General features: G+C 41.0%; 1 protein-coding gene and 1 long non-coding RNA gene across 2 annotated transcripts in view; both read left to right on the forward strand.

Moving 5' to 3' along the window:
* Positions 1-19,731, forward strand: part of LOC146991305 (uncharacterized) — an 83,066-nt gene extending 63,335 nt beyond the window's left edge. Inside the window, exon 2 of the long non-coding RNA XR_015036924.1 lies at positions 19,478-19,731. This is a non-coding gene — a long non-coding RNA (uncharacterized LOC146991305). The remainder of the gene's footprint in view (positions 1-19,477) is intronic.
* On the forward strand, positions 5,049-16,952 carry LOC146991306 (uncharacterized). Its single transcript, XM_085788289.1, has 13 exons — positions 5,049-5,126; positions 8,282-8,402; positions 8,882-8,956; positions 10,224-10,325; positions 10,703-10,935; positions 11,070-11,248; positions 11,349-11,442; positions 12,169-12,519; positions 12,747-12,780; positions 13,704-13,787; positions 13,934-14,025; positions 14,361-14,443; positions 16,898-16,952. Exons 1-13 carry the CDS (start codon positions 5,049-5,051, stop codon positions 16,950-16,952), a joined length of 1,581 nt encoding a protein of 526 aa, XP_085644415.1.
* Positions 19,732-23,102: the final 3,371 nt, after the last annotated feature.

Consider the following 23,102-nt stretch of genomic DNA (forward strand, 5'->3'; position numbering starts at 1 on the left):
GCCAAGATGGTTGTGACGGCGTAGCACAAAATGATCTCTGAAGTTTATTTTAAAAAATTAAAGAGAGAGAAAAAGAGCGAGATGCTCACCGACATGGTATGGCCACAGAGCTCAGCAATGTGTCTTTTACGTACATTAGCTTATGCTTCTCGGCCACTCTGAGCTCTGAGCGCTCAGACAAAAACATCTGTTTCTTCCTGGGAGAGGTTTGGCCATCAGGCTTGCTGTCTCATCCATGTAGAAGTTTGAAATTACGTAATTGCAGTACACATGCCCTGCAGCGTAGTAAAGCACCCGTGACGTCACCCATTGGTTTGGGGGAGTCTGTTTTGTGATCCTACTATGGACATTTGAAATGCGCCATCTTGAGTTTTAGTGGGAGTCGACTTTCCATATTTAGAGGAGAGACGGTAACTCTACAGGTCAGCCGGCCGAGAACCCGCCCACTGAACTCAACTGTCTATGGACCTGTTACTCAACATAGCACGACTAATTTATGTGAGAATTTTAAGCATAAATAACACAAAAACGTTTGTGTTTCAAAAAAAAATTAGCTCCCTCAGTGTGCATGGAGATGGAAACTATTGGTACAGACCAAAAACAAAGAATGTGTCAGGCTGTAAATACGTTTCTTTGTGTAACTTCTCCTGTTATCTATTCACGAAAATCGATTATTTGGTTCAAAAGTCTGTTTTTCATTAATCAGTAATCCCCCCATCAACAAACTGAAGTGTTCCTTTCAGCTCTGAATGAGCCGTTCATATCATTCATATCTACATGGAGCGTCAGGTCGAGGTGGCGTCTGTGAAAAGTCACCGTGGTAACGCAGTGAGGAGGAATGGAGCGTTACACTGATGCTGCATTCACCTGCAGTCGGGCAGACAGCTGTCTGTAACAAACCAGATGTCATTTTAATCACAGAAGTCCAGAGAAAGCCGGTAAAACGTGGGTCGGGTAAACGATACGACATCGCCATGACAACATATTGTCACGTGTATTGTTTTGCCTCGTGCTGACGTCCACTTGTTTACATAGAGGCTTGTTTAAGCCGTTACGTGCAGCGGCTGTCGTCCGTCTGCCGTCTAACCAATTTCACATGAATGCAGCATGAAAAATATGACTGAGTTGCTTGCGATATACAACCGCAACGCTAGATGGGAGTAATTCTTACACAATGTACCTTTAAGCTGTAAAATTGGTGATTTTACCATGGGGGTCTATAGAGAATGCTCCTTTCTGGTCCTAGCCTCTGTCGGAAATGCAGTTTTTTGAACAAGGAAGTCGGCTTCAATTCTCAGACAGGCTACATTCACATTTTATTTAAAACAAAAATACAATCTTTCACTCGTTAATTTCTACATTACCAGTCGGGTATAGCCAATAGCCTATAGCCTATACTGTTTTGTACTTGGAAACACCCCTGTAACTGTCTTGTAATTTCACATGTCATACAGTATGATTCAATACAAATCAAGGGGGAAAAAATTCATTGCTACTGTACTTACCAGATGGAGTGCCTTTTCGTGCAATTTGCTGCCGTTATTCCACTTCTTTTTTGTTTTGGCCCACTCCTCCTTGCCAGCAGCAAATTGCTCCCGAGCCTCCACCAGCCTCTTTTTGTGCGGTTGCACGAGGTCGCAGTGGGGGCACTTCTTCCGGGCCACCCCGATCTTTTGGGTGCAGCCAGGGCATGTCTTGAGAGTACTGCCGGGCATATCTAAATATAAAAGTAATGCAGACAGACAAACAGAAAGAGGGTATATTTATAAATGAAAGAAGAATTAATTCTCGTTAATTTCAGATTTCAATTTATGTAATGCTTACCATTCTGTACAAAGTTCACAAAAAATTCTCCCCCTCAAAATAATCCCCCTCACGCACTTTGACATCCTGTGTTCTCTTTGAAAGAGTATCCTATGATTCTCTGCAGGTCCCATGTAATGGAATGGTTGATTCATGTTTGGAGAATGTGTGACTTTGATGATACAGTACCTTGGAGCTCCTAAACCACCTCCATACACACCAGATTTGTCTCCAGGTTGTCATCAGTGAAACACATTTTCTGTATGTGGACATATTAAGAGCCCTGAGATGATGGAGCTGCTAACTAAGAACCAAAATAAAATAATTCTGGATTGCAGAAGGATTGGGGAAGATGAAGAAACTGCATTATAAATGAAAGAAGGTTTTTTTTAAAGGAGGTAAATTTAATTTTGATGTTATAATCATCTCTCCTGACCCCAGTCCTACTTTCTTTAAGAAATTGAACTTTATGCTTTAAGCAAATCACAAATGGGGAGACATCATAGGTGATACCTAGAAAATCCAAGTTGATCACTTTATTAGAATAATGTAGATAATGAATTAGGCTAAGTTATCCCACCGGACATGGAAGCTAATGACTATACTATATAACAGTTAATTAGTAACATGGTAGGAATGGCATCAACCTAACCGCTATAATAAATAAACAAATAAAATAAGGTAAAAACAGTGAGATACACAGTATAGCATTGTAACTATAACCTCAGATCTCAGTCCCAAGCCATGTCTCCTGAGAGTGAGTGAGTGTGTGTGTGTGTGTGTGTGTGTGTGTGTGTGTGTGCGTGCGTGCGTGCGTGCGTGCGTGCGTGTGTGTGTTTCGTTTTTAAATCAAAATTCAAATGAATGAATGAAATAGGTTCAGCCATTCAAAGGCTACCCTGGTCAAACTTAGGCTAATTGCAGTGTTAGATAGCTACCACTAATAAAAAAAAAGGACAGAAAAAAAAAGAAAAATATCAGATCTGCTTGATGACGCCATTCATGATGACACAATAAAGACAGATATAGAGAGTGACAGACAGAATAAAAGTGAAAATTGTGATACTCATAAGATGTCAAAGTCATACTCACTTGTTATCACGTTGTTTCCAATGGTTGATGGGCTGTATTTTCGGCCTGTAATTTCGCGCGCGGTACTGGCGGAGGAGTGGAGTCTGCTGGCCGTTCCGGATATGAAGCGAGCTTCAAAATAAAAGCGCTGTAGGCAAAATTTATTTTGAAAAAATAAAATAAATACAAATAAAACAATTAAAATACTCAATAATCAAAAAGGTGGTTTTGCTTAGAAGAGGGAGGAATATAAAAATATGTTAAGTTTATAGTTTTATATACTTGTAGATAGTTTTTAACACCCTTAGGCCTGCCCCACAAGAAGGACCTTCTGGAGTTTGTCCCCATTAGGCCTACATGTAACTTCTTTCTTGGACTTTTAAAGTGTATTGTTTGTATTAAGGGTGACATAAACATCTGTTCAGTCATATTTGGTATTTCTTTTTGTAATAGAGTGATTTTTATTTCTTTTTCCTGGTTTTAACTGTATAGGCCTAATCATCCCCTATTGATTTGACTTCAGTTAGGCTATAGAGCCCAAACGTTTTCCAAAGCATTTGATTTTTCTTTCTTTTTTTGTTGTTTTTTTCTTCGACTCAAATCTATCTAAGGCGAAGTTTAAAAAGCACAACTCAGAAGCAGGAATAGCGCATAGCTCCACTACCCTACTTCCTAAACTTCAGACAGCTACTTTGTTCTTGTTCCTTCATTATCAATGACAATGATTAATCCAGGTGTGTCTCTGCAATAACACAAACAATGATTATGCACTTCTGGATTACTCTATTTGTTGAATAATGTAAATCAGTAATCAAAGGATTTTTCTGAGTTAATGAATTAGGCCTAGTGGATGCATGAAGCCAACTGTCAAACATATTTTTGTAGTAATAATTGGCCAAATAAATAAAACTTCTCTATTTGATACACCACTGTGTCAAATTGCCACTGTAATTAGTCTACTCTAGCATATTTTGTTTTATGTGGGCCTAAGCGTCAGATGCAAGTTTGGCTACTGAGAAGCAGGAAACGCCCAAAACTTTCAGAATAACATTCTCCTATCAGTCAATTCAAATAGTGTCTTTTCTATTGTCCTAATGTTACATCTTAGCTCCAAGTTCAGGCTTTTAGTTAAACATACTGGAGTAGGCTATTGCTCAAAATTATGTAGACTATCTCTTATAGGCCTACGTACAGGCAATAGGCTAAATTTTCCGTTTTTAAATAGCTGGCGGATGTGCTGGAGGGATTTAGGCTCTATTATGGATCACAGATGCTATCCTGAACAACATGGATCACCCATTTCATATCACTTGAAAAAACTGTGACAGCTTCTCTGTCTTCACTGCAGGGCTGAGAAATAAAAAATAACATTTACAGCCACCAGACTGTTTTGTAAGTTCTGACTTACAAGTAGGTCTAAATAAATTTTATTTTTTGGATCAAGTTCCCCTTATCTTATCTAATCTTGTCCTGTCCTGTCCTGTCCTGTCCTGTCCTGTCCTGTCTTGTCCTGTCTTGTCTTGTCTTATTTTATCTTATCTTATCTTATCTTATCTTATCAAGAAAAGGGTGTTTGTCATCATTATTAAATAAAAGAACAGCAGGCTACAGGTAATGGAATCAAGCCAACCCACGGTGGACAGCCTAAAACAAAGCGGAACGCAGCAGGTGCCCATACGTCACTCCATCGCGCCCACTGTCAGCCAATCGCTGTCAGTTCCCAAGTTCTGTTCTGCTGCCCGCCGACCCCGCCAGATTGTCATTGCCACTGCGTGCCTTGCTCTCCAGCGTTTTTCTAGTGAACATTAGTGTATGACTCGTTTTTGATCTCACCGGTTTTGGACCTTTGCCGACCCCCCTTGGATTTGTTTGCCTGTTTTGGACTGCCTTCCCGTGAAAGACCCTGCCTGCCCCCCAGTAAAGATTTCTTGGAATTCGGACCTTTCGGTGTTTGTGTGTCTACTCTGCCAGAGACGCCTTTGGCATAGCGAGGTAAATTCATGTAATTTTCTAAAAGAAATAGGCTACATTAAATTTGTCAAAGTATTTCGGTGTTTAGCCAGTAAATTGAAACTGAATGGCAGTGTATAAAAAGGAAAACATGGAGTGTAAGTTACTGTAAGATAAAGAAAACTGTAGTAACAATGACGTTTTCCTCTACTGCAGTCATCACAATGGCGACGAAATCGGATGAAAATCTGGAAGACGTGTTGAAGCTCAACGCCATCATGGCCGAACTGTCAGACGCGGAGGTAAGTTTTCACACTTGTGTCAATAGCAGCACTGCACGTTACGTTACCTGAAAAAAGATCTAACATGTTAATGCTGGTTTCACCCCCACACAGGTGGACTATCTTGTGGATAGCACTGCAGCAGCACTCCTTGGAACACTTGATGCTGTAGCTCCCCTCAAAAAGAAAGTTATCAATCAGAAAAGAATAGCTCCCTGGTACAGCCCAAACTTGCGCGCTTTGAAACAGAAGACCAGACAGCTGGAAAGGAAAACACATTCCAGCCAACATGAGGAAGACCGTCAAGCCTGGAAGGATAGTTTATTAATATATAAAAAAGAACTCCGTAATGCTAGAAGCAATTACTATTCATCTCTAATAGAAAAGAATAAGAACAACCCCAGGTTCCTTTTCAACACTGTGGCCAGGCTGACCAAGAACCATAGTGTTGTTGAGCCATCCATCCCTCCAACTCTCAGCAGCAACGACTTCCTAACTTTCTTTACCGAAAAGATAGTTAATATTAGAACAAAAATTGCTAGTAATGGCCCACAGATTACGGTACCCATAGAAGCACCTCCCAGACTTGGTACACACTTGGACAGCTTCTCTCCCATCGACCTGTCAGACTTAACTTCTGCAATTACTTCTTCCAAGTCAGCCACATGTTTGCTGGATCCAGTTCCGACAAGACTACTTAAGGATGTCTTCCCCTTAATTAACATTTCTTTTCTGAACCAAATCAATCTTTCCTTAGCCACAGGCTACGTGCCACAGGCCTTCAAGGTGGCTGTCATTAACCCTTTACTTAAAAAACCTTCTCTTGACCCAGATGTCCTTGCCAACTATCGGCCTATATCCAACCTTCCTTACATCTCTAAGATCCTTGAGAAGATTGTCCTGGAGCAGCTACATGAACATCTGCACAGCAACGAGCTCTTTGAAGCTTTCCAATCTGGATTCAGAGAACACCATAGCACTGAAACAGCACTTGTCAAAGTCTCTAATGATCTTCTTATAGCTTCAGACAGAGGTCTCATCTCTGTTCTTGTACTTTTGGACCTCAGTGCTGCACACCATCGACCACAGCATCCTGCTGCAGAGACTAGATCATGAAATAGGGATTAAAGGAACTGCCCTAAAATGGTTTAAGTCATACTTATCTGACAGGTTTCAATTTGTTAATGTTAATAACGACCACTCAGAGTATAGCAGAGTTACGTATGGTGTACCGCAGGGTTCAGTCTTAGGGCCAATCCTCTTCATTCTTTACATGCTCCCATTAGGTGGCATCATCCGGAAGCACTCAATCAATTTTCACTGTTATGCTGATGATACGCAACTCTACTTGTCCATGGAGCCAGATGACAGAAGCCGCCTCATCAATCTGCAAGACTGTCTGAAAGACATTAGATCCTGGATGTCCTCTAACTTCTTGCTACTGAATTCAGATAAAACTGAGGTTATTGTGTTTGGACCTAAACATCTCAGGGACACGTTCTCCAATCAGATCGCTACTCTAGATGGCATCACCCTGACCCCGAGTACTACCGCGAGGAACCTTGGAGTCATTTTTGACCAGGACCTTTCCTTTAGCTCCCACATAAAACACGTGACTAGGACCGCCTTCTTCCATCTGCGCAGTATCACTAAGATTAGGAATATCCTCTCCCAGAGTGATGCTGAGAAACTAGTACATGCATTTATCACTTCTAGGCTAGACTACTGCAACTCTCTCCTGTCAGGATGTCCGAAAAACTCTCTAAAGAGTCTCCAGCTGGTCCAGAATGCCGCAGCGAGGGTTTTGACAGGAGTTAGGAAGAGAGAGCACATCTCTCCCACCTTAGCTTCTCTCCACTGGCTTCCTGTGGGATTTAGAATAGACTTCAAAATCCTTCTGCTGACTTATAAGGCTCTTAATGATAAAGCTCCAACCTATCTGAAAGAACTAATCATTCCTTACTGTCCTACCAGAGCACTCCGCTCCCAGAATGCAGGTCTGTTAGTGACTCCCAGTATCTCTAAAAACAGACTGGGAGGTAGAGCCTTCAGTTACCGGGCTCCTTTACTGTGGAACCAGCTCTCTCCATGGGTCAAAGAGGCAGACACTCTAACTACATTTAAGTCTAGACTTAAGACCTTCCTTTATGACAGAGCTTTTAGTTAGGGCTGGTTCAGGTAGCTCTGAACCATTTTATAGCTACGCTGCTATAGGCTTAGACTGCTGGGGACACATCTGGTTACACAGAGCCCTCTCCTCCTCTTCTCTTCTCTTCTCTTCTCTTCTCTCCTCCCCTCCCCTCCCCTCTCCTCTCCTCTCTTCTCCTCAGTATATTTTTGAACTGTCATTTTCTGTTGTACTTTGTAGTTTGGCCTTGGTGTCTCGCACTCTCTCTGTGTTTCCGCAGATCCACCGGAGCTCCATCTCTCTGCACCAGCCGCCGCCTGCATCGCCCCCCCCTCCCACCCCTTCCCCTGCTGTTAGACCGGCCTCCCCTTCCTTCCCATGGACCAGTCTGCCACCCAGCCCTCCCATCGAGCTGGCCAGCTCTCCCTGCCCCCCCCCCCCCCCCCCCTTCACCAGAGACTGCCTTCATCAACTCCTGCTAACATTTCCATATTTCGCACATTCTGTGACAAACTGTAAACTGTTTTCTTGTCTGTAACAACATCTATTGCACGTCTGTCCGTCCTGGGTGAGGGATCCCTCCTCTGTTGCTCACCCTGAGCTTTCTCCGACTTTTCCCTGTTAAAAGGGTTTTCCATGGAGTTTTTCCTCAGTCGATGTGAGGGTCTAAGGACAGAGGATGTTGTTACGATGCCATGTAAAGCCCTTTGAGACAAACTGTTTGTAAAAACGGGCTATACAAATAAAATTGCCTTGCCTTGCCTTGCCTTAATGTCTCAGATTAGAAGATCACAAAACAGCTTGAATTGTCAATGCTTTAAATACCAGAGGCACATTGCTGTGATTTCAATCAAGGTGCCATTCTGTTTTGGAAAAGTGGACGTAAACTGTGAAAATACATTTTTCTTTGTTATGAATGATGGGTCAAATAGTCAAAACACCAATGTCATGTGGTGGCCTCTTGGGTATTTGGAATGCAGTGACCATATTGATTTTCAGTAGGCTTTAATCTGACCATCCAGTATTTTGGGGGATATTTTATTTGCAGAAAAAAGAATTTGTCAAGCCGGCTGAAAAGGCCACTGTGAAAAACACAGAGAAGCCTGTGCGCTGGAGGAAGAGGGACAAGTTTGGACGCTTAATATCTGAGATGCGTCCATCTGCAGGAGGTTAGTATCAAAGAAGGCAGGCAGTGTGATGGGAAAAGTGTTGACATCTCTGAACTTGACAGTAACAAAGAACTTTTACATGAACTGCAGCATCAACTACACTCTAAGGTAACTTCATCTTATTGAAATGACCATGATGTTATGTCTAGCACGATCCAGATCATCAACAAGATCAAAAACCAAGGACACTGCTCAAGATGAGGCCACCTCTTCAACAGAGGGTAAATAAAGTTATTTACATAATTTGAAATACCTTAAATATATGGGGATAGCTGGCTAGTGTGAAAAGGGAATAAGATGTATTTGTTCTTAAAGGTAAAAGAGTGCTAGTGTTAAAATGGCTTTATTGTTTTTCAGAAAAAATGACTATAAAGGTGATTTGATATGCCAAAATTCTAAATGCAGCTACCCAAACATGCTTTCATGTGTGCTTTTGCACTACATTTTTTCTCTGTATTTGTCTGTTTGTCCCATCAAAGCTGCCCTGTCAGACGTACAAGAGGCACAGCAGACTGCTACCCTGTCAGACGTACAAGAGGCACAGCAGACTATTGGTAAATCCTCAAATCTTTAAACCAGAACTTTAAACCAGTAATCCAGTAACCAGTAAACCAGTAATCCATGCTTTCGTAGTGCCTTGGCTGGATTACTGCAATGCTTTTTTTTTTTTTTTGGGAGTCAGCTAGTGTTCTCTTGCGTGCCTCTAGTTAGTCCAGAATGGTGCCGCCCGTCTGCTAACTGGAATGTGCAAGACTGAACGCATAACTACGATCCTGGCCTCCCATCCACTGTCCCATTTTTAGGTTATTTTATTTGTTTGCCCCACCCTAAATCTCTGAGCTTCTTCACCCCTACACCCCTGCTCGGTGGTCCAAGTCAGCTGACCAGCTGCTCCTTGAGGTACCGAGGTCCAAGCGTAGATGTCCTTAAAATGTGGAATGCATTACCTCTGCACATCAGAAGGGTCTCCTTTTCTGTTTTTAAAACCAACCTCAAGACTCACTTTTACTCACTGCCTTTTATCCCAGCATGAGGTCTGGTTCTGTGTAAACTGCAATTTAATCTGCTGTATTTTTTGTATTAGTTTTTCACTGTTTCGCTATCTGTTTTTATGCCAACTATGTACAGCACTTTGTACCAGGCTGTTTTAAATAGCTTTATAAATAAAGCTGAGTTGAGAAATTGGCTGATTTTGAACATGTACAATTATGTCTCTCTGTTCCAGACTGCCTGCTTGAGCAACTGAAGGAAGTCTTAATGGACGACCCTTTACAGTGTTCGGAAACGCCGACAGTCTCTAGAACCTGGGATATGCGTCAGACAGTGTCTGACATTAAATGGGAAAATGCTAGGCCACATCTACTGGATTCTATGCTCTCTGCTGAGAAAATACCCAATGAGCTGTGTCCCCACTGCAAAGTGCAACAGGCAGTAATCAGATGTTGGGACTGCCTTCCAAAACAGCTGTTTTGCAGCAAATGCGACGTTTCCCGCCATCAACATTGTGTATTACACAATCGGGACTTACTGCTGGATGGTTTCTATAAACCAATCCCACCCACATGTTTTGTCAGGAGTGACAATGGGGCACATGAAATATGTGAACAAGGTAAGTTGGAGCAGTGTGGTTGTGTTTACTTTGAACTATTGTCATAACATCACACTAACTACATGGTACTAAGCTAACACATAGAGATGCTGCCTTTGTGTAAGTTTGTTTCAGATCTTATTCAATAAAAGGCATGACTTTCCATGAGTGGTTCAAGAAAGTTACTTTTATTTGCTTTCTATATATTTAATCTCTCTTTTGCTCATTTTCAGCATGTCTGTTACCAATTGCATGGCCGAGTGACATCTGCGGCTGTGACGCTGCCAACAAAACGGCTGGTGTTGGGAAAGCCATCATCCTGGTCACCATAAATGGTAATCATGCAGTTAAGATGTGTTTGTGTGTCGATATGTTAATTTTGAAAATGTCTGTTATGGTCTGGGCCCTGTGTCTTGTGTTAGTGTTACTGAGTATTTGTTTGCCGTGTCTGCATCTGCATCTGCCCTACCTGTTGCATCCCTTGTTCCAGGTTCTGTTTTTTTCTTCAGTTTTGTTTAAGGAAGTCTGAGACTTGGGCTCGACTATTTTGTTGGTACTTGGTTTCTATGGTAGTCGACAGATCCTTATTTATCCCTGTTTTTTTCCTATATATTATGTTTTTGTTTATCTTTTTGTCCATCAACCCCAGCATCATGGGTCTTCCTTTGGGTCCACATCCCCTGCACCAGTAATGTTTCCTTTGTCTTTACAGGACGATATGATCTGTCACTCCCGAAAATCACCTGCAAGTCCTGCTTCATATCGTGGACTCCAGGGCTGATGGACCTCCAGGCTAGTGGTTACTGGCCTGGAAATGTGGATTTCCAAACACTGTACACAATTGATGTGTTCCAGTCTTTTGAGGAGCTCAAAGTCACCGCTCCAGCTCTGTCCCGGCAGGCATTTGTTAAAATGCTGGACTATCGTTCGTGCCACTTTGGACGTGTAAGACATACAATATTTTATACTCTTAATATTCAGTTATACATTTTCTTATTATAAAAAATGTATATTACACATAATATTCACCAGAGGTCATAAAATTAACAATTGAATATCTTGTATTGTGTTAACAACAGTCTGGGAGTGTATGTGGTGACAGCCTTCAGAGAAGCTTTTTGGAGTGGACCTACTGTCGCCACGAGAAGGAAAAACTTCTAAAAGTAGATCACTTCTCCTGCCCGGCCTGTGCTAAGTTTCCATCAGCGATATCACTGGATGGGAACCGCAAGATGTACCGTTTTAATCGGACTAAAGGGTATTCCTTTCATTTGTTGATTTTTTTTTTTTGGGAAGAAGTCTTTAAAAGTAATGTCAAAACTCTGTTTTGATTATATCTCTCCTTTTCTTATTTTCAGAATTGACGAAAAGGCCTTCTTTGAAGGTGCTTTTTTTGCAAGTGACAAGGACGTGGCAGAATTTGTTGGGACTCTAAGGAAGAGAGTGCAACCTGTGAGTTTTTCTACTGATGTGTACACATGAATAGTTTATGGATCAAATCATACTTCGATAAACCTACCAAAAGACAAAACCTTAAAGATGTAAAGATGGAATAAAATCTTTGTATTTGTCAGTTAGGCATTAAAAGATGTGCTTGTCATATTTTCAGTTAGAGAAAGTAATGTCCTTGCTCCTTGTTGAGTGCCGCCACCCACTAAATTTACTGGGGGCCTCACTTAAAAACAGAGGACACGGTCTTCAGTAGCTATGCATGTGTAGTTCAGTAGTTGCTGGTAGAGGTTTGAGGTGGATGGGACAAGTTCTGGTTGGCAGGGTTACAGAAGAAGGGTGTGCGTCGGTGGGACAGGCTCTTAACAGTGTTGTTTCGACATAATAGGACTGGTTGATCCTTGAAGTATTTTGATAAAGAATGTCAGATACTGAAAACTTGTATAGAAAGTTTATAATATGTCTCTAACTACATTGTTAATTTGATGTCAAACATCAAACCTACAAGTTTAAGAACTCTGTAAAGACAAAGCCACCAGAACTGTAGTAGAAATGTCATTCTTCCACACAGGACTTCTTTAACCAACCCACCAAACTTTAGTACTAACACATAAGTCAATTTTGTACAAATATCAGATTTCAATAGGGTTAACATAATATTTTAATTAATAGATTAAAAAAGGATTAAGTATACTCACATGTTTTAATGTGTTGAAAATGTTTTTATAGGTGTCTGGAAAAGGTGTGTGTGGCAAGTCTCAATGGACAGCTGCAAGGGAGACAGCCAAAAAATCTGGTTCAAAAGTGGATGAGGAGGGTGTGGAGGTGGCCGTTTGTCGGCATGGCATGTTGTTCAAGGCACTGAACATGTTCAGAGGCGAAATCTTTGCCTACCCCCTCTTCCTACAGAAGGAGCTGGACGCGACTTACACCATTGGGTTTATTTGCACAGACATAATGTGCAAATACTACCCATACCTACAGCGCGTATGTGAGACATTTCCCCAGCTGGTGCCTCTTTTGAAACACCAGCCCTTCCTGTCGGTCATGCATGCCAAAGGCCACTCTGGTAAATGTGAGGTAAATCAATTTAAACATTATTGTTTACCTTGTATATGTATTGCTTGTGTTATGAATAAGTAAAATATGTCCCATTTTATATATATCAATAGTTGTACAAAAGTTCATAACCACATAGCTTTAAGCCTCAAACATTGCCTTTCCCAATTCAAAACTTGTGTGATATTCTTCTTTTTAGTGCTTTATTATATTTGAAACTCTGTATATGATTTCTCATTGCTCTACAGGTGCAATGGGGCGGCCGGAACCAGGAAGGAGCAGGTTAGTTGCTCAACATGCAGCAGAAAGATTAACTATTGAGTAAAACAGAGGACAGTCATTTAAAGACATTTATATGTTCAAAATGGTATCAAAGCATTATTGCAAGGCTGATGTCTTCTGATTTCAAACTAATACTGTGATTACTTCGACATGATTCCTTGATCAATAGATTTTAATTGTTTATATAACAATAGGCTGTTAATTTGGAGTTGTCCTCAATGATTAGCCTCGTAAACCAGCCTCTCGCGGAAATGCATTTCATTTCATTTCTCAGAGAGTCTGGCCTCATTCCCCCTCTAAGCGTCTGGGCTGGGCGGGAGCTGGGCGGGAGTAGTAGCAAAGACGGTTTAATATCTTTGGTAGTAGCGTTGACAGACAACCCCATTCAGCCAATCAGCAAGTTGGTGTAGTGACGGGGCTTTGCACCAGTCGGTCCCTGATTGGCCAACGTGCTGTGTCAATCACAGCGGGCGACGCTGATTGGCTCGGCCTTCTGAGGGTTTCAGTCCAAACGCTTAGAATGGGGATGAGGCCAGACTCTCCCTCGGAATGAAATGAAATGCACTTCCGGGAGAGGCGGGTTTACGAGGCTACTCAATGATAGCAAGTTATGTAAAATACAGCTCGCTGTGGGATTCTTTTATTTATTTATTTTTTATATCCGGCACAGCTACTGACCGATTAGACTTGGTGTTTGTGTCATCGATACTTTAACTACAGAGACATGTATTGTTTAAAGAGGACAGGTTGTGATGTCATGGATCGGGAAAAGTATTCATTAAAACAAAAGGAAGTTGAGGTCTCCAAATGTTGAGTTTATCCTGTTTATTGGACAGCTATTGGTTTTATTCTGCAAAATTAACTTGAATATCACACGTTTTGTTCTAATCGAACTGTTACTATTTTTTTTCCAAAATCATTAGGTATGACTGTTGGTGAGGAGGTTGAACAGGTGAATGCCTTCCTGTCACGGGTTGCACTGACCACCAAATACATGACCAAATCCAGTAAGTAAACTTGGCATGCATTCTCCAACTAGCTTGAAGTATAGGATTTGTAACATTTAGCTTCATATATGGTTCACATAAGGCTTTGTACATTTTTGATTGAATTTCACTATCTATATTGCATAACCTTTCTCCCCCTCACTCAGCCCGCACAGATATGATTACTCTGCAGGCCAGGGGGTGGAATCAGAGGAAGAGGCAAACATTACACAAATATCTTTCTCAAAGATATGTCAAGGTACAATTTCTGTTTGAACATTTGAAAACTGCTAAGTCCTGAATAGCAATATTTTCCTATCCAGGATTTGTTCACAGCTAAGAACAAAATCTATGCACACTCAGGAATATTCAAAGATTTTGGTCGCTAAAACACTAATGACATCACACCAAGTGTTTTTTTTGTTTGTTTTTTTACGATAATGACCTGATATGCTGGTCCAGCTGAGCAGGATATTCTTGAGAAAGAATATCTTTAAGATATTGTTGAAGAGGGCCGTTGTATTAAATGTACTCCTGTGAAATGGAGTCAGTTGACATTAAATAAGAAAATTCTTACTCTAATGTCCGTAACAGATATTGAAGAGGACAGACGAGGAGGGAAAGGAGCTCGACACTCTGAAGAATGACCTGGGAGTAACAGAACATGATCTCCTGCAGTGGGTTGAAGATGTTCAATCATGGGCTGCAGCAAGTATGCATACAGTAGCTAAAAATTAAGTGACAATTCTTGACTTATTTAAATGTAGGTTTTCTAACCTCTGATACACATATTTATTGAACAGCTCCATCAAACATCAGCCCAGATGATGCTCCTGGGCTGCAGCGCATTATGGAAGGCCTGGCGTTGAACATCCAGAAAAAAAAACACGACAAATACCGTCAGCATGGTGCGTACGTCTACATTTTTATTTTGGTCCTCCGTAACAATTACGGTACAGTATTTGTCATTATTCAATGTATGCATGTGCATTTATATTACAGACAGCAGCAAAGCCAGACAGCGTCTTGCCTCGAAGATACAGAGGGAGAAAAACAAACTAGCTGAATGCATCAGCTTTTACAATCAGCTGGTCCCAGAGGAAGAGGCTGTCGCTCCTGCTGAGGAAATCCTGGCAGCTGATTGCCTGATATGGCCATGGGATAAGGGTATGGGCTTACCTTGTAGTGTTTCTGAATGTAATGCATTCAAATTTCTGACTCATAACATCAGTTCCTTGTTTTTGTTTTTTTCTTATTACAGAATCTGACATTCCTTTGATGAGAAAAAGGAAGGCATTCGATCAGGTGATGCTCTTAAGGCGTCTTGGAGAAGAGAGAGGGATTCTCATTAAAGAAATGCAGCAGCACTGGCAGTCGCTTTGCTGCTACTCCAGACAGCTGAGAGAATCCCTCCTCAACACTGACTCATTGAGAGACTGTAAGTGTTTGAGACAACATTGCAAATGTGTTAGTTTTTCTTTTGTTTTGGAATGCATTCTGTAGTTCGTAGATTACTGATAAATATGCTTATTAAAGCAGAAGTAAGTGGTCTGGTCGTTTTCGCTAATGCTGCGTTCCAGGCAGGCTTTTGAAATCGTAAATTACAGCTTCCAGTCACAACTTACGACTTTGTAGCGTTTCAGGCAACCCACTCGTGTTTTTACGACCTGTTTTACCGGTGAAAGTCACTATAACGGCCACTCGTAACTTCTGACCTGTGAACTCGTACCAGATCGAACTGGTACAACTTCACGGTCGGAAAAATACGAGTTTCCTTGAACGCACCATAACAGTCCTCGTTGCTACGTCGCCACATTCACGGCGTTCCTTGGCTGCACACACAGCCCTGCATGCCGTTCTCTCTCCTCATTGGATAAAAACTGTAGGATACGATAAATGTTTTCTCCTGGGCTCAGAGCAGAGCAGAGTGACTGACAGACCCGTGTTTCGGTCCAAACACTCTATGTAAGTGATTGCTGTTGGAAGATATAACTATTTAAGACTTATATTAACACAAATATATCACTTACTTCTGCTTTAATGAGTAAAATGAAATCATCTTGTTCATACACATACTCTATTCTATACATATACAGACTTCATAAAACATTGACCCCATCAACAGAGTCAAATATATTTAACTTGACTGGGGATCTGTCCCAACACCACACAGTACCAGGCGAGTGAGTGTGATTGAGCCTTGGTGGTACAGACACACTAACATGATTTAAAAATCACTGATAGAAGCTGTACTCACCCTCAATATGGCATCATGGTACAATTTGAAAACAAACGGAGAACAAAACTTACCTGCATAATGAAATAGGCACCCCTCACAGAGCTTTACAACCAGGCAGTTACCAGTAAAACCACAATTCTTTTTATTTAATTACCATTGCCATCACACTCATATACATTACTATATGTATATTTTATAATGTATCTTTTATAATGTTTTCTTTTTTTGTGTGGTCTTGGTTACAGTATTTCAGTACTTGCCAAAGATAATTTAATGTTACCCGTTACAAACAGTACGCTTTTTTTTTTTTTTTTTTTTTTTTTTTACTTTCAACAGCTCTTCCTCAAGGACACACCCTTGAGGCCTTTGACGGACTGCGGTGCATGTTGAAAGACCAGTTGGACAGAGCAAAGAGGCTGATGACGGAGGTGAAGACTGTCTACAAAAAACTGGCAGTCTCAAGTGTCCTGAGTCAAGAGGAGGAAGAAGAAGAAGAAGAAGAAGAAGAAGAAGAAGAGGAAGATATGAATGAAGGCCTTATTCACTCTGACAGTGATTCTGAAAGTGAATGAGTGTGTGTGTGTGTGTGTGTGTGTGTGTGTGTGTGTGTGTGTCCAGCTGCTGGTGGACTGACCAGAACCAGATCTGCCTCGTCCCTGTGTGTGGCAGCTAGTCCAGCTGCTGGTGGACTGACCAGAACCAGATCTGCCTCGTCCCTGTGTGTGGCAGCTAGTCCAGCTGCTGGTGGACTGACCAGAACCAGATCTGCCTCGTCCCTGTGTGTGGCAACTAGTCCAGCTGCTGGTGGACTGACCAGAACCAGATCTGCCTCGTCCCTGTGTGTGGCAGCTAGTCCAGCTTCTCCTTGTTCTCATCTCAACATCTGCCCCAGGTGCAACAAGAGGGTTTACTTTGCTGAGGTGTTGTCTGGGGAAGTGGCTGAGTGAGCACTGCTGGTAAGACTTTGGCCCCTGGGAGCCTTGCAGAGTACGATGGACATCCTTACTGTCCTAAAAGTGTTAACACCTGAGGCGTCAGCAGCTACACAACGACGCATGACGTGCCTTGAGACCAAGCACCACCTCCAGGACCCCCAGTGTCTCTCCATTTGCCTGCGATCGTCATGTGTGTCTTTGACTGTTTGGCTTTGTGAGAGGGTATGAATATGTTTGGGAGAGACGGAGGGAATGGGGATGGGCCTGTTTCTTTTGGAATAAAATAACTGACTTGAATTGACTTGAATCATTTGTATTTTGTTAAAGAACTTTCTAGCTGTTCTGATTTCACACTGTTCTTGTTGACATCTTACCATGATCATAGTGTGCAAATTATTAAATAGAAAGACATTAAACATCTTACCATGATCATAGTGTATAACCTCTATTATTAAATAGAAAGACATTAAACATCTTACCATGATCATAGTGTATAACCTCTATTATTAAATAGAAAGACATTCATCTTGCCATGATCATAGTGTATAACCTCTATTATTAAATAGAAAGACATTAAACATCTTACCATGATCATAGTGTATAACCTCTATTATTAAATAGAAAGACATTAAACATCTTGCCATGATCATAGTGTATAACCTCTATTATTAAATAGAAAGACATTAAACATCTTACCATGATCATAGTGTATAACCTCTATTATTAAATAGAAAGACATTCATCTTGCCATGATCATAGTGTATAACCTCTATTATTAAATAGAAAGACATTAAACATCTTGCCATGATCATAGTACCTCTATTATTAAATAGAAAGACAATACACACAGTAACTGTCATTTTATACTCGGTGTCACTTTTATACAAGTGTTGTCGTTGTGTCGGCGGCACATTAGATGGCGCTATTGTGATGGCGCCGAGGTATTGACGTCATAATTCCTATCGTATGATTAATAAATGAATGATGATTATATAGGATATATATATATAAAGTTTTACAACGTTTTTTCTTAACGAGCAGCAATAAACCGTGTCAGATAAAGATGCTTGGCTAAAAATTAACAACTTTTGTTTCCATGTCTGGCGGAAGCAAGCTGTCCGTCGGTCAAATCGGTCCGGGCTGCAAATTCTCGGAAAGCTAGCCTATATGACTACTATACTGTTGGTTAAATGGAGATCACATTACAGTTTTCATTGCTTATAAGGTCTGAATAGTGTAGCAGTTAAATACAGAACTCATCGCGGCCGATTGGCCTCAAAGAGCTCCAGAAACGAGTCTCTAGTAGTACAAGGCGTCGCCGTTGTTATGGCAACGACTATGGGAAAAATAGAATAACAATCAGTCGGATAAAATATCACTGGAGGACAAACAAAACCTAATTTTCATTCATTCAACATGTATTTGTAAAGTAAAACACACATTTCTCGCTAGAAATGTCCTCAAACGGGGCGTCGCGTGGTGTAGTGGTTAGAGCGGGCGCCCCATGTGTAGAGGCACAGTCCTCGCTGCGGTCGGCCCCGGTTCGAGTCCCGCGTCGGGCGCCATTTGCTGCGTGTCATCCCCCCTCTCTCTGCCTCCCCATTTCCTGTCTGTCTCAACTGTACTATCTATAAAGGCATAAAAGCCCAAAAAAATATACTTAAAAAAAAAAAAAAAAAAAAAGAAATGTCCTCAAACAATGCCAAATATATCTTGAAATCACGTTTTATCAGCCAGAAAGCTCAATGAATAATGTTGAATATACACGTTTTCATATTTGAGATTCGCCGAATAAGTTACAAACAAAAGCTTATTTGCATTAATTCAACATAAATTTGGAAAGTAAAACACACATTTCCCGCTAAAAAAGTCATCAAAACCATGCCAAATATATCTTAAAATGTTGTTTTTCCAGCGAAAATACTACATAATATTACGTTGTACAGTGACATGTAGGAAACGTTGATAATGAACGCAGTTTGGCTCACGTTAAATGAATGGGCAACGAAACGTTGGGCTACAACGTATTTTCACTCGGAAACGTTCATCCTGGACTTTTCTGTAGTTTGCAGAATAGTCCATGGTGAACGTTTCCTGCTGGCGACTGGGTTGGCTGGTGAGGCCCAAAAACTGTTAAAGCCACCATCTTCTGGACCCACTGCTGTTTTGGCTCACTGGAATTGCTCTGACTCCTCGGCTCTCCTGAGCTACGACGGAGTGATTGATACGCTCCTCATGGAGCTGGCGTCAGGGCTTGATTGTTGTTTTAGAAATTTAGTTTAGTTTATTCATTATTGTGAAAAGATTTATTTTGTAGTTATTTGTTATTTCGTTTGGCTAGCATCATTTATTCTTTTGTTTATTTTGTTTGATGAACATTTGTTTACTTTGGTTTGATTTGTTTTCTTATTTACCAACAATACATTGTGTGTGTGTGTGTGTGTGTGTGTGCGGGCGTGAGAGAGAGAGGTGGTGACACGAGCGCTGCATTAACTGGGAGGCTGGTTCATAATTTTGTTTCTTTTCTTTGTGGACAGGTGCTGAGGGCCAAGGCGGCGACCCAATCCCTGGTGGTGGTCTTTTCTTCACGAACCCCCTTGTGTGTGTGTGTGTGTGGTGCCACGGGTGTTTTTGGTTAGTTACTCCTCCCCTTGAATTGATTTTGGGCCGCCGTAGCGACCCCAGTTCTGTCCACCCTTGCCTCCATGCCCCCAGTCCGAGTAAAATGCAGCCAGTGTTGATGTGACCTGTTGTTGATAATTGCAAATAAAATATTTTTGTACTTTTCTAATACGTCTCTGCCCGTGGTATTGAACCTGTGAGGACCTTATATACGAGAGAAAGGTATTAACCATTTTCCTGTAAGAATATCTATAACTATCTCCCAGGTGGCGTTGTTGGTACATTTTTCCACCCTCCACTTGCCACACTAGGAAAGAAGTCAGGAGTAGCAACCAGGCTGACTCAGAGATTCCCAAAGCTTTTTGTATGGCACTGTATGAACCATAGACTTGAACTTGCCGTGTCAGATGCAGTTGATGAGGTAAACTCTATCAATCACTTTAAAACTTTTATCCAGAAGTTATACTCTCTGTATAGTGCGTCAAACAAAAATGAATGTGAACTTGTAAATGCAGCAGCTGAAGTAGGCTCACAACCTCTTCGCATTTGCAGAATCTTGGATGTACGCTGGGTGGCCAGTAGCTTTCAGACTGTTCGTGCTGTTTGGACATCCCTGAGAGCTCTTGTGCAGCACTTTAAAAATGCTGGCAGTGATGAGATGAGGTCCACCAAAGAGAGGCAGATGTACAGAGGTTTATTAGACCGTGTTCAAAGTCCAGAATTAATTTGTGACCTCAGGCTTATGTACGACACTCTCCATGAACTAAGTCTCCTGTCACAGGAGCTTCAGTCTCTATAACTATTCTATTCTAAGTATTCTATAACTCTCCTCAGAGCAGAGCATCTGCTGAAACGCTCAATCAGAGTGATCCGGTCATTCAAAGAGAGTCCAGGTGAGAAATATAGTGAGGCTTTAGAAGCAAAACAGACTGGGGAGTATCTGTCTATAACCCTGAAAACAAATGCAAAGCTGAAATCTATCAATCCAGGCCAGTTCTTACAGAACCCTAACCCTAACCCTTTAACCTGTCTCCCTGGGTCTCAATAACCTTAGATATTATATACCCTGCTCTGATTAATTCTCTTCCATTCCTCTCATCATTGAGATTTATACTTACTCTGCCTGTCCCGACCTTATGACCTCTTCCTGGGGTCCATCTCTGTTTACTATAATGATTTGTTTATTGTCATTTCCTTCCCTACGGTCCCATTGTTTTATTGTCTCTATTTGTTTTTGTATTTTTTATTAGTATCTCTACTTTATCATGTCCTCATCTTATTTACTATTTTTACATCAGACTATATGTTATTAAACATATTACTAGTTCATATTATCCTAGGTTGGTTACAGCCTGTGCCTGAGCCTGCTGCTTCAATTTATTGATTTAGCATTACCCTCCTCAAAACCTAAACCTAACACCCCTGTTCCTTTATGACAAGTAATGTAGCTAGCTACTTATTCAAGGTAACTAAAACCTTATCAATTATGCATAGTTATCTTTAATGAGTCATCAAATGTTTCTTTAGGTAAATTGGAATAATTGTAAAACAAGTAAATATGATTATATGTGCTTAAAAAAGAATATTTACTGAAGAAAATGATAAATACTGTGCAGTAATTTCAAAGATATAACATTGAAATAGCCTACTCAGATAGAATAAACTATGGCTAGCTGTTGACCACAGTAGAATATGTCAACAGAGCTATTAATGGGGGAAAAGGACAAGTAATGACTAGTCATTACCTAATCAAGGAAACAATGGTCTGTTGTTGGTATAGATAGTGAGGGAATGCTAAAATTAAAGTATTCTTGCTATACTTGTTTTTTCAACTGGTCCACTCACTGAGACATGTTTGTTCATTTTTGTTCACAAGTAAGAAATGAAAAATGGAAATAATGACCCCACTAATAAAAAACAAGATATTAAATAATACTTGGAACATTCAATCATAAAATAGATAGATTTCAAAAGTTACAGCAAAGAAACTATCACTCAGCATGAAATCACATTGGAAATGAATGTGGGTCATTTTAGACCCATGTTGCGCATTAGAGGTAGTGATACAAAATGTGTTTTTATTAAAAAAGTGAAAAAGTAAAAAATAAAATAAGGATGTATTATGATCAAAAACAAGTTAATTGAGGAATACCTGGAATTCTATATGATGAAATACATTTTTCGCAAAGATATAGCACAAAAAAACTCACTCGGGTCTATTTAGACCCATGTTGTGCATCAAAGGGTTAAAATGACAAACTGAAAACATAACCTCAATTATAATTTAATTTTGCATGCAAACTCTAGACTTCCTCTTCACTCATTGTCACTGTTATACACTGCGACTGATGATGATGACTAATTTGCACTTAACATTTTTTGCTGACTATTTCATATGCTAAAAACACTCCAAGCCATTTGTTTGCATTTATTTCCTTTTGTCAATGTCACATTGTTGTTATGAGGAAACACAAATCAGTTTGCAAGCATGCATAATGTAACTCTGACCAAAAATTACAGTAAGATTGTTGAAGGTATAGGTTACTATAAGTGCATTTTAACTCATTGAGTGCCAACCACGTAATTTCTCATTTTTCGTTCCCATGCGTTGAGTGCCAAAAACGAAATTTTTCGTTTTTTCCTTTTTTTTTAAATTATGAAAATAGACACTTTAATACACATTATATGTAAATTTGGGGACTCTACGACGAGGAGAACTGTAATAGATGACGATCAAAGTCACATGACAGCTCATGATCTGGAAGTTTTTATCATAACTCGGCTTCTGCAAACGGAGTTCTGCATGCAGATGCAGCGCAGCTGCAGCGCTGCTGCTCCAGCTGCTCTGCTCTCACCCGCGAGGCTGCAGCAGCTCGGAGCAGAAACAGGAAGCTCTCAGCCGCCTGTCCCGCCCGGTCTTCATCTGGAGCAACACCGTGTCCTCCCCAAAGTCCTCCCGCGGTAAAATCTGATGGTCTCTGGGCCAAAGCAGACCGGCACCACCGACCCGTACCACAGACGGACCGCGACCACCGGTGGGACCGGTGTTCCCGAGCCACTGTGGCCGGCAGAGCCTCACGTTCCGCGGCGAGAGGCTGTGACACGGCACGGTGCGTCTGTGTTATTGTTGTTTAGTGGCGCCCCCCCCGCCCCCGATGGTGGTTTTGTGAATAGAACAACAATTGTTGTGTATATTTATCTTATACGAGCCCTTTGATCCAGAAATGCGAGTGTCAGAAGAGCGACAGGCACAAACAGAGCACCTTTCATAAAAGACGCTCTATCTCCTTTTCTAGAAAAAAAGGAGGGATTTTGGTGAAACCCAGCCATGTTTAGCTTGACTTTTCTCAGGAACGGAGGCACGTAGAAACAAACGGTTTGTGGTCATTTGAAGCATAAAGTTTGTGTTGTTGTGTGTATGTGTTGGTGGCAATAATATAGAATACACTATGGCTCTACATAAAAAGTCAAAAATGGTCTAAATTGCCGGTACACTTGACTAAAACTGTGGAAAGGAGCGCGGCACTCAATGAGTTAAAA

This window comes from Trachurus japonicus, chromosome 1 (assembly GCF_045865225.1).
Source record: "Trachurus japonicus isolate A0001 chromosome 1, Traja_1.0".
NCBI classification, from domain to species: Eukaryota; Metazoa; Chordata; class Actinopteri; order Carangiformes; family Carangidae; genus Trachurus; species Trachurus japonicus.